This window comes from Quercus lobata, chromosome 6, assembly GCF_001633185.2.
Source record: "Quercus lobata isolate SW786 chromosome 6, ValleyOak3.0 Primary Assembly, whole genome shotgun sequence".
Classification (NCBI taxonomy): domain Eukaryota; kingdom Viridiplantae; phylum Streptophyta; class Magnoliopsida; order Fagales; family Fagaceae; genus Quercus; species Quercus lobata.
Genome location: NC_044909.1, coordinates 24,818,415 through 24,833,587, shown reverse-complemented (window position 1 = coordinate 24,833,587; position 15,173 = coordinate 24,818,415). Strand labels below are relative to the sequence as shown.

General features: G+C 34.4%; 1 protein-coding gene across 6 annotated transcripts; it reads right to left on the bottom strand.

Moving 5' to 3' along the window:
• Positions 1 to 28: 28 nt before the first annotated feature.
• Positions 29 to 11,186, bottom strand: LOC115951001 (high mobility group B protein 15). 6 transcript variants are annotated; one of them, XM_031068305.1, is made up of 7 exons: positions 11,098 to 11,186; positions 9,557 to 9,844; positions 6,184 to 6,262; positions 2,390 to 2,549; positions 2,177 to 2,299; positions 886 to 1,265; positions 29 to 783 (listed from the first exon to the last, which is right to left on the bottom strand). In XM_031068305.1, exons 2-7 carry the CDS (start codon positions 9,769 to 9,771, stop codon positions 322 to 324), a joined length of 1,419 nt encoding a protein of 472 aa, XP_030924165.1. In that variant the 5' UTR covers positions 9,772 to 9,844; positions 11,098 to 11,186; the 3' UTR covers positions 29 to 321. The 6 variants fall into 6 exon arrangements, with proteins under 6 accessions (XP_030924165.1, XP_030924164.1, XP_030924163.1 ...); XM_031068304.1 differs by lacking the exon at positions 11,098 to 11,186 and adding an exon at positions 10,128 to 10,630; XM_031068303.1 differs by lacking the exon at positions 11,098 to 11,186 and adding an exon at positions 10,182 to 10,630.
• Positions 11,187 to 15,173: the final 3,987 nt, after the last annotated feature.

The window sequence follows — 15,173 nt, the reverse complement described above, 5'->3', positions numbered from 1 at the left end:
TTTTCATTTGCTACAAAACTGCCTGATGTTGGCCAAAACCTCTTTCTTATCCCAATGAAACATGTAACAATTTGCAACAGCTTGCAGAATTTACAAATCAAAGGAGCGAATACTAACAGATGAAAATAAAAAGTGAGCAATTGTATCTAATTGCCTCTACAAATAAGTAAAAGCGAGAATGGAAAAAAGTTAAACCTACTTATAGAAAACTTCAATTTGCTTCACTAGGTACTAGTATTTAGTCCCGGATAATGATCACCTAAGATTTCTTCTTCGCTCTAATGGATACCAAAAGTGACCCCTACTTCGTGTTGAAAAATTTTAATGTTCGTCACCAGATACTGGTTCTTTTATAGTCTCAGATTCAGTGTTGCCTAATATTTCTTCACTCTCATCTCCTACCTCAGCCTTGTCATCTCCAGCATCATCTTCCCTCTTCTGCAGCTCAAAATCCTTCTCGGCTGAAGTCTCCATACCCACATTACTAGACTCAGCACCTACTCCCACTTCTAAAGATGCTTCAATATCTGAATCCTTCTCTGCAGTTTTATCATCTTCAAAATCACTTTTACCAGAACTCTCATGATCAGGTGTCAAATGAGAGTCTTCTCCTTCATTTTCTTCAATCTTTGCATCTGCTTCCATATTTACATCTTGTCCGGGAAGCCGCTGTTGAAGTGGTACTGCATCACTGATGACTTGACCTGACCTCAATCTCTCCCTATAATCCTCCATCTCTATTCTGTATCTTTCTTTATCTTTAACAGCTTTCTCCTGATAAACCTGAGTTCACAGATTACGATGCATGCTTGGTTAAGTACTTAAAAAATGGAATTAAAAAAGAAAATAAGACTCATAAAAGATGAAGTTATAAATTGTCCTTACTGCTTTTTCCGACTCTTTCAACTTGTTCCACAGTTCACCAATCATTCTACTGATCTCTCTGTCCTTCCCTGGATGGAGCGGTTTCAGTCTTGCATGCTGCTCAGCAAAAAAGAAATTATATCCACTTCTGTTAGGTTTTGGATGAGCTGGATCTCTCCGTTTTATCTCATGTTTCTTCCTGCGGCGGCGACGATGGATGCCTGGTACAGTAGGGTTGTTATTTTTGCTGGCAAAGACACTATAGTTGCGTGGTATTTGCTGTAAGTCATTCTGTGGAGCCTGATAAAGTACACCTTTTAGCTTCTCCGAACCTATCATGACAGTAACTAGGTATCCACTTTCAAATTTCCCATCAATGACCCCAGTCACTGGAGACCCTACTGATCATGCACAAGATATGGAAAAAAAGGCTCATCAACAATAATTTATTTGGCTAATCAAAAAATGTTGAGACTAAGAAATGTTATCAAGAAAAAGATACAAATTTTCTCACAGAATAAATATTTATTGATAGTCAATTCCAACTACCACATACAGATAAATAAATTACAAAGACCATGTATCATTGACCTATTTATTAAGAATGATCACAAAACAAGTGAAAGATACAAAATTATTCTTATAAGATGCTAGAGAGGAACTGCCATAACAATATGAAAATTGTTTCCATCTTACAATATCTAACTGCTAACAGATTATAATATAATCAAAGCAATCATAGACTCCATTGGACAATACCACAGAGGCTTGTCCTGCAGAAAAGTTAAAAGGGGGGGGGGGGAACCTGGAAAAACATATTGAATTCCTAGCTACTTCAAAATTATCTCTGAGACTTCCACCAAAAGTAACTATGCAGTATAAATTATACAATAATAATAGTCACTGGTGAAAGTAAATATGCAATATAAATTATATAATAGTTCTTCCAGTGACGAGATGTGTAACAGAATAATTTTGGGTTTAAGCAAACTTGAAGAATGAAAGTATTCATTGAGGATATGCAGCACTCACTGAGAGACGCAGATGCAACCAAAAGAAAACACATACTTATCCACAACCTTTTCACTCTTATCCAAGCAGTATACAAAACTTTTCCAAAAAGCCAAGACACCAGGTTTTGGAAATTATTTGCCAAAGAAATATAAAGCAAATACTCTCCAAAAAAAAGGGCAAGACAGCAGGTTTTGGAAATGACAAAAATTTCACAGCTGATACTAGAGTGTAAAGCAATCTATCGTCACTTTTTCCTCACAAATTTTAGGAAATGAAAAGAATATGAAAAGGCAAGGACCTCCAGGAAATTGTGCAGTATTTATCCTTTGTTGCTGGAAAAATGCCTGCATTTCTGGTGTTGGCTGCAGAGTTTCTGTTCTTTGAACTGCAACTGGCGTTGTGGATGAGCTCATCATAGAATCTGATAAAGATTGTTTTATTATAAAACAGCATCAAACAATAAATTTTTAAAAAAAAAAAATATGAAAAGAGGGTGATTGTATGAACGCACCAGAAGACGGGACCCATCCCCGGGCCTTAAAGAAGTATATTTGTTCATAGTGGTGAAGCAATGAAGCATAGTACTTTCGCAACACAAAAGAAGCATTTGTAGCCGTGGAAGGAAAGTTGAAAACAGCAGTCACTTCTTTCCACCTTCGCTCTCTAATAATCTGCAAACTCCATTTGTCAGATTCTTAGTAACTACATGACTAATTCATCTTCCAAAAACATTAAGAAAAACTATTGTTACTTGTTACAATGTAATTCACCTTTCTATACATGATAAAATTGCAGGTTTAACTATCTGTATGTGATGTAAAATAACACCAAGGAAAAGGATAAGTCATTTAATTCCAAAAAGAACAGGGAAAACATTAGCAGTAAGACTTGGGTTATATTTTATAGCCACATAGGCAGATTTAATACGTACTTGTTATCAAGCAAAAAATTAGCAGGAAAGCAATTAATCTGCAGATTCAACCAAGCCCAACATAGGAGATGAAAATTCTAAAAAACAGCTTGTGGACTATTCTACACACTAACGGACAGAGTTTTCTTCCAGAAGCTTATTTTGAAATGGAAAATACCCCAATATCTTTATGTATGACATTATTCACTAGTAATTTATGCTGCAATTTTGGTACAGTTACAGAAACCCTTCAACGTGGTGATGCTAGATGCATTGTTACTCCAGCATAAAGGTAAACATATGTTCTTGATTATAAAAAAAAAAAAAACTGCAACTTGCAGAAAGTGAACATGTAAGTCTATTCCCAGGAACCCCACTGCAGATTTGATTGACAGGTTTCGCGAGAGCCTACTCACACTAACAAATTGTCTTCGACCCATGTGCTACCATCTTACCTCTAGTGTGTGTTTGGGACTAGCTTATAAGTTGGTTTTTTTCTTTTTAGCTTTTGTGTACAACTTTTTAAAACCTTACTTTTTCAAAATACAAGTATACTTTAGCAAACTTTTAGCAAAAAGCTAAATAAGTTGTTCTCAAACGGACCAGTCTCTGAACCTTGCAACTCTAATATAAACTTGCTAGAAAACTCAAGGCTAAGGTGTATCATGACTGCTAGCCAAGTTGAGCCACCAATTTTCACTATCCACACTCTTGATCCATAACTACCATATTGCCACCAAGACTACTGAAAGCTGCCTTGCTTGCTTAATGCCGCCAAAATCCATGCCGTTCAACTCAAAGCGCATCTCTAAAAGTGTGTACTTCAAAGCAAAGCAAGGTTTTGAAACCCAGACCATTCATTGAACCATAAAAGGGAGAGATTCAAGATTTTTGAGGTTGCACCGAGATTGAACCAGGGTCGAACCTTGATAACGTCATAATTAATTTAATAATTATTTAAAATATAATTAATTTAGTAATTATTTAAAATATAAATAATTATATTAAATTAGTACAAATATTAAAAAAATTAACTAAAATAGTGCAATTAAATATAGAGATCTATTATTCCTTTATAGAAACAAAGAGATCTATCTTTCAAATGTATTTTCTATATCATAATTTTAAGAAATATTAAATCCTAATATTATAATAATAAAATAATTATCTTTGTTAGGTTATATTTTAATTTTGAGTTGATTTAAATAGACCAAAAGCTACACTTAAACCCAAACCCAACTATTTTTTTTTAGACCAAACCCAAACCCAACTAAAAGTTAAGCTTATGCCCAAATCCAAAACAAAAATTTTCCCTCTTTTTATTTCATCCTGTATTCCTTCCCCCGTACCTGCCAATTGTCACATCAACTTCTCATCAAAGCCAAACAATCTTTATTTTATTTACATTTTCTTCTCTCTCTCTCCAAACTCCCACCGCACATTCATTCACTCTTTATTTTTACTTTTTCCTTTTGTTTGTTTCCTTCTTCCTTCTGCAGCACCGTAACTCCCACCAATTATTATCACCTTCGATTTGTCCTTCTCAGTTCTCAAGCTTGCGTTTCTTGTTCCAGATCCAGGTTCATAGTTTCCTTTTTATCAATTTTTCTTTTATTTTTTTTCTCCCATCTCCCTTCTTCCCCAAGATTTCACTCTCAAGGTATGAAAAATTTTCAGTATTCACATTTCGGCCCGGTCGGAACGGAACTATATTCAAAACATTGGTCCACCCACCGGAAAAGCTGAAACAAAAAGAAACCGTCCGAACCTCAAAAATTGGTCACGGTTCTCAGAACCATATGGTCCGACCACGGTTTGCACAGGTCACTGCTTTTTTTCCCATAGAGCGGTTCTTGAAGCTAAAAAAACCGCAAAACTAAAAGGTCCGCGGTTTTCCCAGTCGGACCATACAGTTCAGTCCGGATTTCAAAACCTTGCTTTAGAGACTAGACTGCAAGGTTTGGCCTTGTGGTCAAGTGAAATGATGGGTTAAGACCTAAAGGCCTGCATCCATAGCGCTTGACTTGACCCAAAAAAAAATAAAAACAATAGCTCAAATATTCTTTTTTTCTTTTAAAAATCAACAATTGGGAGAGGAAGGATATGATCTCCGAGGTGTCAGTTGAACAACGAGATTCTTGGCAACGACAGCCCAAATATCCTAACACTCAATCCAACCTGTTGATAAAAAAATTAAATAAAATAAATAAAAACCTTCAATTTGGCCTCGACCCAAGAAAAAAATATATATCTTCCCCGAACCAAGCCAAACACACAACTAATTTTGATTATTTTATCATCAAGCAAAAACTGGCAACTCTTATGAAAGCCATCCAAGGCCTAACTCAAGAAACTGCAAGGAAAAATGCCCAATTAGACATTATAATGGATTTTATCGAAAAACTCCCTAAAAGTTTCAAAGTTAAAGCTTTGCCAATGAGAGGCGATAATATTGAGGCACCGAAACTTTATGCTAAAACGGAAGTGACAAATGCCACCATACCGATTACTACTCAATACATGATTTTTCAAATTCATTAAAACTTCATGTCCTAATGATCTTGCTACAATGCTAGAATAGCTAAAAGAACAAAAATGCAGTCTGATAAGCAAGTTCAAATACTTGAATGAAGTATGGTAAACTTAATACAACCTATTGAGGCCACACAAGATATAAAAATTGAGTCTCTGCCTATGCTAGTGATCAACCCTCCATGGTGGACAAAGTGAAAAACCTTGATACATTGTTTTCTGCAAGTCAAGAAAAGACTATATCATTTGCCACATTGACTCCACCAATTTGAATTTGTGATTCCAGGTGAATTTAATACGTGGGACCAAAAACCATTTTTGTTATTAGTAGAGCCTAAACTGCGTCAAGAGTTGGTGCAAGTGTCAAAGGCCAAAGTTCTAATTCTAAAACACTTCAAACCTTTGACGTTGAGTTTTCCCAAACAAGGGAGAATAATGCTAGGAGCAAAATCAAAATTATTTCAGATTTCATTTCTAAATTTTGAAATAAATTTCTTCTTGAATTTTGAATTTAGTCTTCAACATTCACGATTTTAGAGATGATTTATGGAACACAGGCTTGATGTAATCCTTGAAGCCTATAAAAAAGAGGCTATTAGGAATGGTTTGAGGCAGTGCATTTTGAATAAAAAATTCTGATTAGAGATACTTCGCTAAGCTTGGAGGTGATTCCAGGTAACTTTTGGTCAAGCCTAGGGTTTTCTTTCAATTTTCCTTTTCTTCCTTATTTTTTGCAAACCCATTCTTCATTACATAAACGACGGTATTGAACCTTCAGAAAATTGATTCACTCATGTAATGGTTCAAATCGAATTAATTACAAAACAAACTCAGCTATTGGTTGTAAACTGTTTCAACTTTACCTTTTCAATACCCCCACGTGAAGTTACCTCCACAAAAAGTCGATGCAGGTCTAGCTCTTTACCTCCAATGATGGGGATCCTATACATTTAAAAATTTGCAAAAAGAAAACAATAGAATATCAATGATGGAACAGAAAATGTTTTGGATTAATAGGGTAATTTTATTGAAACAAAGAACCAGTTAAATTACAAAACATGTGCACCAACTAGTTCAAAAACCTCATAAAAGATAAGCCAGGTTCAAGGAGAACAAATTCACATTATTGGCAGTATGAAGCATTTAATACCATAGGCAACTCTTAGCTTGTTGACATGCCACAAGCATGCCAACACCTACAAACAAAGAAACTAGTTTATAAGGACACACAAGATAGTGTGTACATTCAATATATCCCTCAAAGAAGTGTTGTTCTAAGTGCCCAAAGCAAATGCAGCTCCAAGCATTTTTACATGACAACACCTACATGAACAGAAATGAGAGAGGCACGCATAAAGCATAGGAAGAGTTGAAGACAAAGGCTTCAACCTAATGAAGTATACTTCAGATGCATTTTAGAGCATGTTTCCTAAATATTTCAACTTTTTGAGTAATTAGTCACTATAGAACCGACCAACTATTTTGGGGTGACAGACCATGGAAGATTGCTTGAATCTCCCTAAACCCAAACCATTATGAAACCATTTTCTCAGTGATCCTCACTTAGAATTCAAAAACAATGACAAAACTCCAAATTAGTTACAACATTAATGAGATAACTGCCTACACATTGACATGGAAAAATGGATCACTTACCAATCGCCATAGGTTAAGTGGAGGAAATGATCCAACTGTGGATCACTTAATGCAAAAAGAACTGTGAGACATCTAAATGAAGCTTACTGCAGTTAGACAGCCCTTAAGATAATATTTGTATAACAAGAAGTAATGTGATCAACTGAGATGTTACCAATTTCAAAAACCTGGATTGTTCATATTAGGTAGGTCATAATCATATAGTCAACATAAATTTTTGATCAATACAGAATGCTTGGTGACTAAATACCAATACATATTTCTCAGGTGGGATCTATCAGCTCTCAAAAATTTTTTTTTTTTTTTTTTTTTTTTGAGGATAAACGACAGAATTTAATGATCTATCAACCCTATCAACTCTCAATTTAATGATGAATTATGTCTATTACAACACATATAAGGAAGATTTTATGAGCGTAAATACTTAGTCCCACATAACAGCCATTAGAACCTCACTGTCCTCTTGTCTTCATAGTTTACCAATGAATACAATTGGTCTTTAAACTGTGAATCGAGTTTTATGATATGCATGCTACACCTAAAAATCAACCCACAAAAAATAGAGAATAACAATTTAGCAGCATACAGAGGTTTGAGTTAATTTAGGTACAATAAGAAGTTGTTATTAACTATGCTACTCCAAAACCAATTCACAGAGAAGAGCAATACACAAATAGACGTGCCCGTGTGTGATTGATAATATTCTTTAACAAAATCTTAAAAGAACAATTGTCTTACACTTCGCATTTAGAAGCATGGATGCACGATACACACTACAGAAAAATGTCCACTTAGAGGAAGTAATGCAGATAACAAGATAGGAAACCAAAGGTACTCATTCCCTGTTAAACCCAAATCAACTGCAAAACTATTCCATATAAAAGCCAACTAACAGAATGAAAAGGAAGAACCATCACTATATTGAGATAATTAACTACAATTAAGGTATAATGCTGCTTAAGTCAATGTAAACTAACTTCAGAAAAAAAAAAAAAAAAATAGAACTTAGAACTTAAAAAAAATAATTAGAAAAAAAAAAAAAAAACACACAAGGTAAATTCAAACAGTTTGTTGTCTTGTGATAGTCAATTTTAGGACAGTTTCTATCTCCAACAGGGCCTTCAACTATGTTCTGATAAGGTAACATGAAAAAATAAACTTCTAACCCATGATCTGCAGGATTTGCTTGTAGTCCTATCACCAATTTATTGCAATTAATATATCACAACATTAATGCAATGATTCTGGTTGTTGTCTCTAAAGCAGCAACGCTAAGTTCATGATCAGAAAATCATTCTACAGCATTTCTGCTTAACATAGTCAGGGCCTGAACCTAAAAATTTTTTTTTTTTTTATAAGTAATAAGATATATTGATATCAAAAAGGAAACACCCTAGTACATAGGGAGTGAACAAGGGGACAACAAATCAAAAACAAAAATTGCAAGAATCTAGGAAAACAAAAAAAGAAGGGAAAGAATTGTTTTGCAAAGCAAACAACCAATCAAACAAAGTTCTAAAAAAGAAAAGCTTGAGGTCCGGAATAGATCTCTCAATATCTTCAAAACAATGACTATTTATCTCCCTCCAAAGACACCACATTAAGCCATGAGGAATGATGGACCATATATAACCATTTCGATGACGACCAAAGCTGCCTTGCCAACACCCTAACAGCCTCAAAACAGTATGTGGCATAACCCAAGATACTCCAAATAAACCCAAAACCATAGACCATAGATCCATAGCAACGGGACAATGAAGGAAGAGATGGTCAACCGATTCACCATTACTCTTGCACAAGTAGCACCAATCCAAAATCAACACCTTCCTTTTTCACAAATTATCAATCATCAAGCATTTCCCTAAGACAGCAGACCATGCAAAGAAAGCTACTGTAGTGGGAATCTTCTGCTTCCAAATACTTCTCCAAGGAAAACCGAAGATAGTAGGACCAGCTAAAATTCTATAATAATCTTTCACCACGAACCCCTTAGCTTTGCTAGGAATCCAACACATCTTATCTTCACCAAACCCCCCCCCCCCCTTATAGAAGAACCATATATGGTTTCCATGAAGCTTGACAAAGCCTCTAAGCCCCATAGGAAATTCCACTGAAGCTTCTCAATTCGGTTAGCCACACTAGCAGGTATAGGAAATAGAGAAAGGAAGTAAGTGGGTAAATTAGAAAGGGTGCTTTTGATTAGAATGACTTCACCCTGAACCTAAATATTGAAAACTAGACCCAAAAAAATGTCAATTACGGTTGAGCAAGACACATAAAGAACTAGCTACGGCAAATCCTGGAATTAGAGATGATCACAGCATACTAGTAGCTTACTCAAAGAATTGAAAATACCGGGCTAATGGAATTTATTTTTAAGAAAAATGGCAAATTTTTTAGGCAATAAACACAACTATATTACAATATAAAGGTAATAGAGAGTTATAAAAAAAATTATTAAAAAAAAAAAAAAAAAACATGAATCACTACGTTGGTTCATTATACTTCTGCTTCTACAAGAAATAATTTGATAATTCTGTTTTTATGTCAAGACAAAAAGATAGAGAGATTTCTTACATGAACTTTGTCCCCATAGAAGCATGGAGCTTCTCCAAAGTAGACATGAAGAGACTAGGATTGATTGCAACATCGTCATATTTTGCAAGAGATGCAGGGTAAGGATGGTAGTTAGGGGATGTTTCTTTCATAGATGATGACCTCTTACTCGGGTAATAAGGGGATGTTTCTTTCATAGGTGATGGCCTCTTACTGCCACAAGAAGCTGATGCCATTCTCAACTCCTTCACACCACCCCAACCTTTGCCTATTCAACCATAAATCACAGTACTATTTACTTTTCCTCCACTGCATAACAAACATTAATATAAGTGAGGGAAAAAAAATATAAACAGAAAAAGAAGGAAAGACTTTGAAAATCAAGAAACAGCCAAAACGTGCAGGTAGAACTAACAACATGCAAAAGAGAAAATATGAAATCAGAGAAACCCATAAAGGATATTGCCAAAAACTCTAGTTCATGCAGAATCCGAAAAGACAGAAAAGCCAAGAGAGTGAGTTGAAACAGACAACCACAGAGAGATAAGGGAGTGGGATAATTTAATAAATAAATAAAAACCATTAAAGTCACCATGCAGATTGCAGCTGAGGAGTGAAACAAGGAAGCAGGCAGAGACCACCCCACCTTTGATGAGAAACACAACAACCTCAGCTGATGAAATAACTCCCAGTACCAAGGGAGAGATTCAAAGCCCAAGAAAAGGCAATGGTACAGCATAGCTGTCATAGCCATGAATTCCATCAGAGTACCAAGGATGTTACAGGAAAAACCCATCAAAGCTCAGGCCTTTTCAAGCCAGAGGCTAAAAAGGAGACACTCTTTTAAGCTATGGCAATAAAGACCCAAATACAAAAGTCCTCTCTTAATCTGTCTCTCTTTCTGCCAGCGTCTACAGGCCTATATAAGCTACCACCTTGTCTGACATTCCAAAGATATTATGATATCTAATAGGTAGTACTTAACAATTGTACACATATGATTTAAAAAAGATTTCTCAACTCTCATTTCATATTCTCATGTCAAAAAGTCCAACACCGCTAGACTCCCTTTTCTTTCTTCTTTCCCTATTACCTGACACTGTCTCGGGGTAAAAAGATTTAATAGAAGATACCAATGCCATGACAATGAGTTGGGGTTTGTGGAGGATAGTCATAGTAGTGTTCCTATCAATCAAGAAAATATTACCCCCACGTAAGGTACGATACCAACATCTGCCTTTCCCTATAGGACACCCCACCAGTCCTACAAACCTTGAATTTTCAACAAATCACTTTCTTTCATGAAATATTGTTCCCAATAATAATAATAATAATAAGTGAAGATTGCCCACAATAGAAATCATGGAATACAGCACTGTTCTTTATTTTATTTCTTCTTTCAATGTATTTATGCAAGAGATTATTAAGAAAATACAATAAATAATAGGTATGCCAATATAACAAAGCAAACCCAGATGCAGAAAATGACAGGCGAGTATTTAAAATAAGCCAAACAAATAAATAAAATATATATAAAAAATAAAAATAAAAATAAAACTTACCAACAATGATAGAGATTTGATTATGCTTGTAAAATGAAATGAAATTAAGGAAGAAGCTTAAGACTAAAACTCTCTATTATATATAACAACAAACAAAAGGTAGGGTTATTTTTATATATTTCTCTCTTTTTATTTTTTAGATGGTGGCAGTGATATTTTGTTGGAGAAGAAAAAGTAACCTAAATATAAAGATTTAATTTGCAAAAGACAATTTTGAGCCCACTAAGTTGGGGTAAAGTTGTAAATGGATAGGGATATTTCCGGAATTTCATACACTTAATTAATAGGGAGTGCCCTAATAAGCAAAAAGATCGAGTGGGGCATAAGAAGAAATAATAAATTTTATTTATTTTTTGAAGGGAAAATGAAACCGTATTTAATACAAGTGTGTATATATATAAAAGTATGAAATTAGAGGTGCAGTAATGGAGGTGGGTGAAAAAGGTATAGTAGGGGTTAGCACAAACGTGACATATTAACTTCCCGTTTTTTTTTTTGCGAAAGACTTCCCGTTTGAAACGGCACAATCTCTAATAATAATAATAATAAGTCTTAAGGAGTTAGGAGCAACCAAAGCACAAATGTGATAAGAACCAAAAATATGATGTGGGAATGAGATATGGGTGCCGTAACTGCAGCACCTTGGTAATTTAATACATCCCAATTTAATAATTTCTTTAATATAAAAGAAATTAATAATTTCTTTATTCACTATATTTTAGAATTTGCTTCATTGTGTCAAGAGCCTTATAAATTAGCTGGAACTTCCTAATATATATATATATATATATATATAATCGAAAACAATTTTCTTGTATTTTTGAAATAAAAAAATATGTTTGGTTAGTTGAAATTAAAAAGATAGTTTTTGAAGAAAAAAATAGAAAATATTAAAATATATTATATTACTATGATTTAAACTCTAATGCAAACTCATTAAATGAGACATATTCATTAAATTAAATGCATGTTTTCATTGACTTTTGAAAATTAGAAACTGAAAATAGTCTTTTGCATGTTTTCAGTTTCCTTCACAAATTGAGTTATGAAAACAGTTTTTGTTTTCTGTTTATTTTGGGTTGTCAAACAAATTTTTTAAGGCCTGTTTGGTTTAGAGGAGTTTTGAGTGATATGATCCAAAACTCATAATTGAGTTATCAAAAAACGTGAGACCCACACAATTTTTTTTTTGTTTGGCTTGATTTCCTAATCTTGTTTTCATCACTTAAACTCAAAAAATTTGAGTGAGAGTGATAAAAACTGAAAACACCAATTTGGTGTTTTCAGAAGTTGAAAACTGAGCTTCAATGGCATAATGGTAAAAAAACCAATCTAGTGGGACCCATTCTCCTGAGTTGTCTCTATCAAGTCAGACCCACTCCACCAATGGCCTTTTTTTTCTCTCTCTCTCTTCTTCTTCTTCTTTCTTCTTCTTCTTTCTTTCTTCACATCTCCTTCTCTGAACTAGTGCTTCTTTCTTTTTTTGTGAACTTGAACATAACACACTTAACTCAAATCTAAAGCCAATTGCACATATAGTATACAAAATCTACATGGGTACCGATGTCTCAAACCCATAAACACATGGGTACCGATCAAACACAGAAACACAGACCAATAACCATGTTCATCATAAATCTACCGATCAAACACAGAAACACAGACCAATAACCATGTTCATCATAAATCTACCCAGAAACACAAAACCCACAACCATGTTCATCATAAATCTACCCAAAAACACATCGGTACCGATCAAACACAAAAACACAGACCCATAAACATAAACCCACAAATTAAACACAAACACAAACGCATAAGTCTCCAAAAATTAACCCTTACACAAACAAAACCCAGAAATAAGAAATCTACCAAACCCTTAAACAAGAGAAAGTGTGAGGCCGCTGGTCTAGGGAGAGAGAAAGACTGAAAACAAATCTTCAATTCTTGTGGGTTGCTGTGGGTTTGTTTGCTATTTGTAGCCTATGGTTTTGATTGCTGTGGCAAGGAGAACTTAAGGAAAAATCAAGCTTCTTTCTCATTTCTTTGTTCCTTTTGATTTGAGGAATGTGGGAGAGAGAAGTGGTGGATTCAGTGAGTGAAAGAGAGGAGAGGGGCAGAGAAGAGGGGCAAAATTTTTAGGTTTTAGGGGAGAGTAGGCAGAGAAGTGAAGAGAGGAAAAAAGAAAAAGAAGAGGAGAGAGAACTTACGCGAGTAGGCAACCATCTGTCTAACCCAGTACAGTAAATGGGTCCCACCATTATTGCAAAATTTTGAGTTACATAGAACAAGAAATGAAACCAAACTTGTTTTAATTTGAGTGAGTGAAAAAATATAGAGAGATGAGTTATGAGAATTGAGTTTGAGTAATGAGATTCGAGTTATGAGTTATGAGTTATGGATGAGCCTCAATCCAAACGGGCCCTTAGTCTCAAAAATAAAAAATTGTTTTTGAAAACAGAAAATAAAAGGAAAAAATAGTTTCCAAACATACCCTAAAGCTCTCACAATTTTTCAAACTTAAATAAAATTACCATTTAAAATAAAATTATCATTAATTATCATTTTATTTAAATAAAATTATTTTTGTTTAGTTCAAACTTAATAAGGAGTGAAACTCTATCTCTCTAACAAGTCCAACTTAAACTCAAACTCATTATTATCATTTTTTTAAAATAAAATTAGTTTCGTTTAATCCAAACTTAACAATGAGTGAAACTCTATTTCTCTAACAAGTCCAACTTAAACTCAAACTTAAATATAATTTATTTCCAAATTTGCAAGGGTAATCATGAACACTATTGTAGGGATATTGAGTTTAGGAGCTTATTATCCAAGTATGTATTGGGCCTAAAGCCCAAGCCGAGGACTAGAGATCGTTCGAAAAGGGGTAAACGTTATTAAAGGAGTCCATGTTAGTGGATGACGAGGTCGGTTTTGGTCATAATGGCACAAGAGGGGAGGCCGAGGACAAATGTCACCTTGGATAAGCAAAGCCGAGGTCCGACTAGGTGGTCTGCAGTCCAGAGGGACATTCCCGGAAATTCTACAGGCATAGATAAGCATTGTAAAAACAAAGTACAAAGGGGAGTCCTAGAATATCTAAGGAGAATGCTACTACTATCGCATTAAAGGCTCTGCAACTAACTTTCTAGCTGCATTAATGTAGAGAAGACCTCTGAATATGGCTATATTGGCCACCCCAACGCACAAAGGGGCCTGAGGGAGTGTCCGATGGGACAGACATTCAAGTAAAGGGTTGGATGGTCGACAAGGGGAAGGTCAAGATCATTTAAAGGAAATTATATAATAGATGAAGCCCACTGTGGAGAGTGGATCGGAAAAATCAAGAAAGAAACAATGTAGCAATCAAGAACCAAATCTGTAATCAAACTTGTGTGAAATATATAAGAACTCATGTCCTCGAATTGTGCCGAGGGCGATTTTTCCTAGAAAAATCAATCTATCTTCCTGTTCTTGTCATTTTATCTTATTGTCCAACTTATTTTAACCCAGTTTTCCAACCTACTCTCTACAAATTTATTGTTTTGGGCTTTTTGGGCCTAAGTCCATTTATCCCGAGCTGAGCCCCAAATTTGGTCCTTACAACTATAAAAGCAAAACAAACTCCAATATATTTTTTTGAAAGCCAAGTAAAGGTATGGGCTCTTCTTATGTTATTTTCTTGTCCTTTACTTTGTTTTAAAAAAAAATATTTTATGGTTTTCATGTATTTTTTAAAAGGTAATTTTCATACATGAACCACCTTTTTTACAAGATAAAAAAGCTTGCAGTATTTGAAATTATTATTTTGAATGTAACTCATCTTTCTCTTATATTTCTCTATTGTTTAGTCATATATATTTTGTTTTGTTTCAATAATTTTTAAGCAGTGAATCATCTGATTCTTTAATATTTTTTAGTCTTTTAGAAGTTTTAATATCTGAATTTTTGAGTTATTTTTTTGCAATATCTAAAACTGTTTGACAAATTTTTTGTAAGCCGTTGTAACACAAATTGAAGTCATACAAGAGCAAATCATGCAATGGTTTAGTTTCTTAATTTTTTTATAAAAT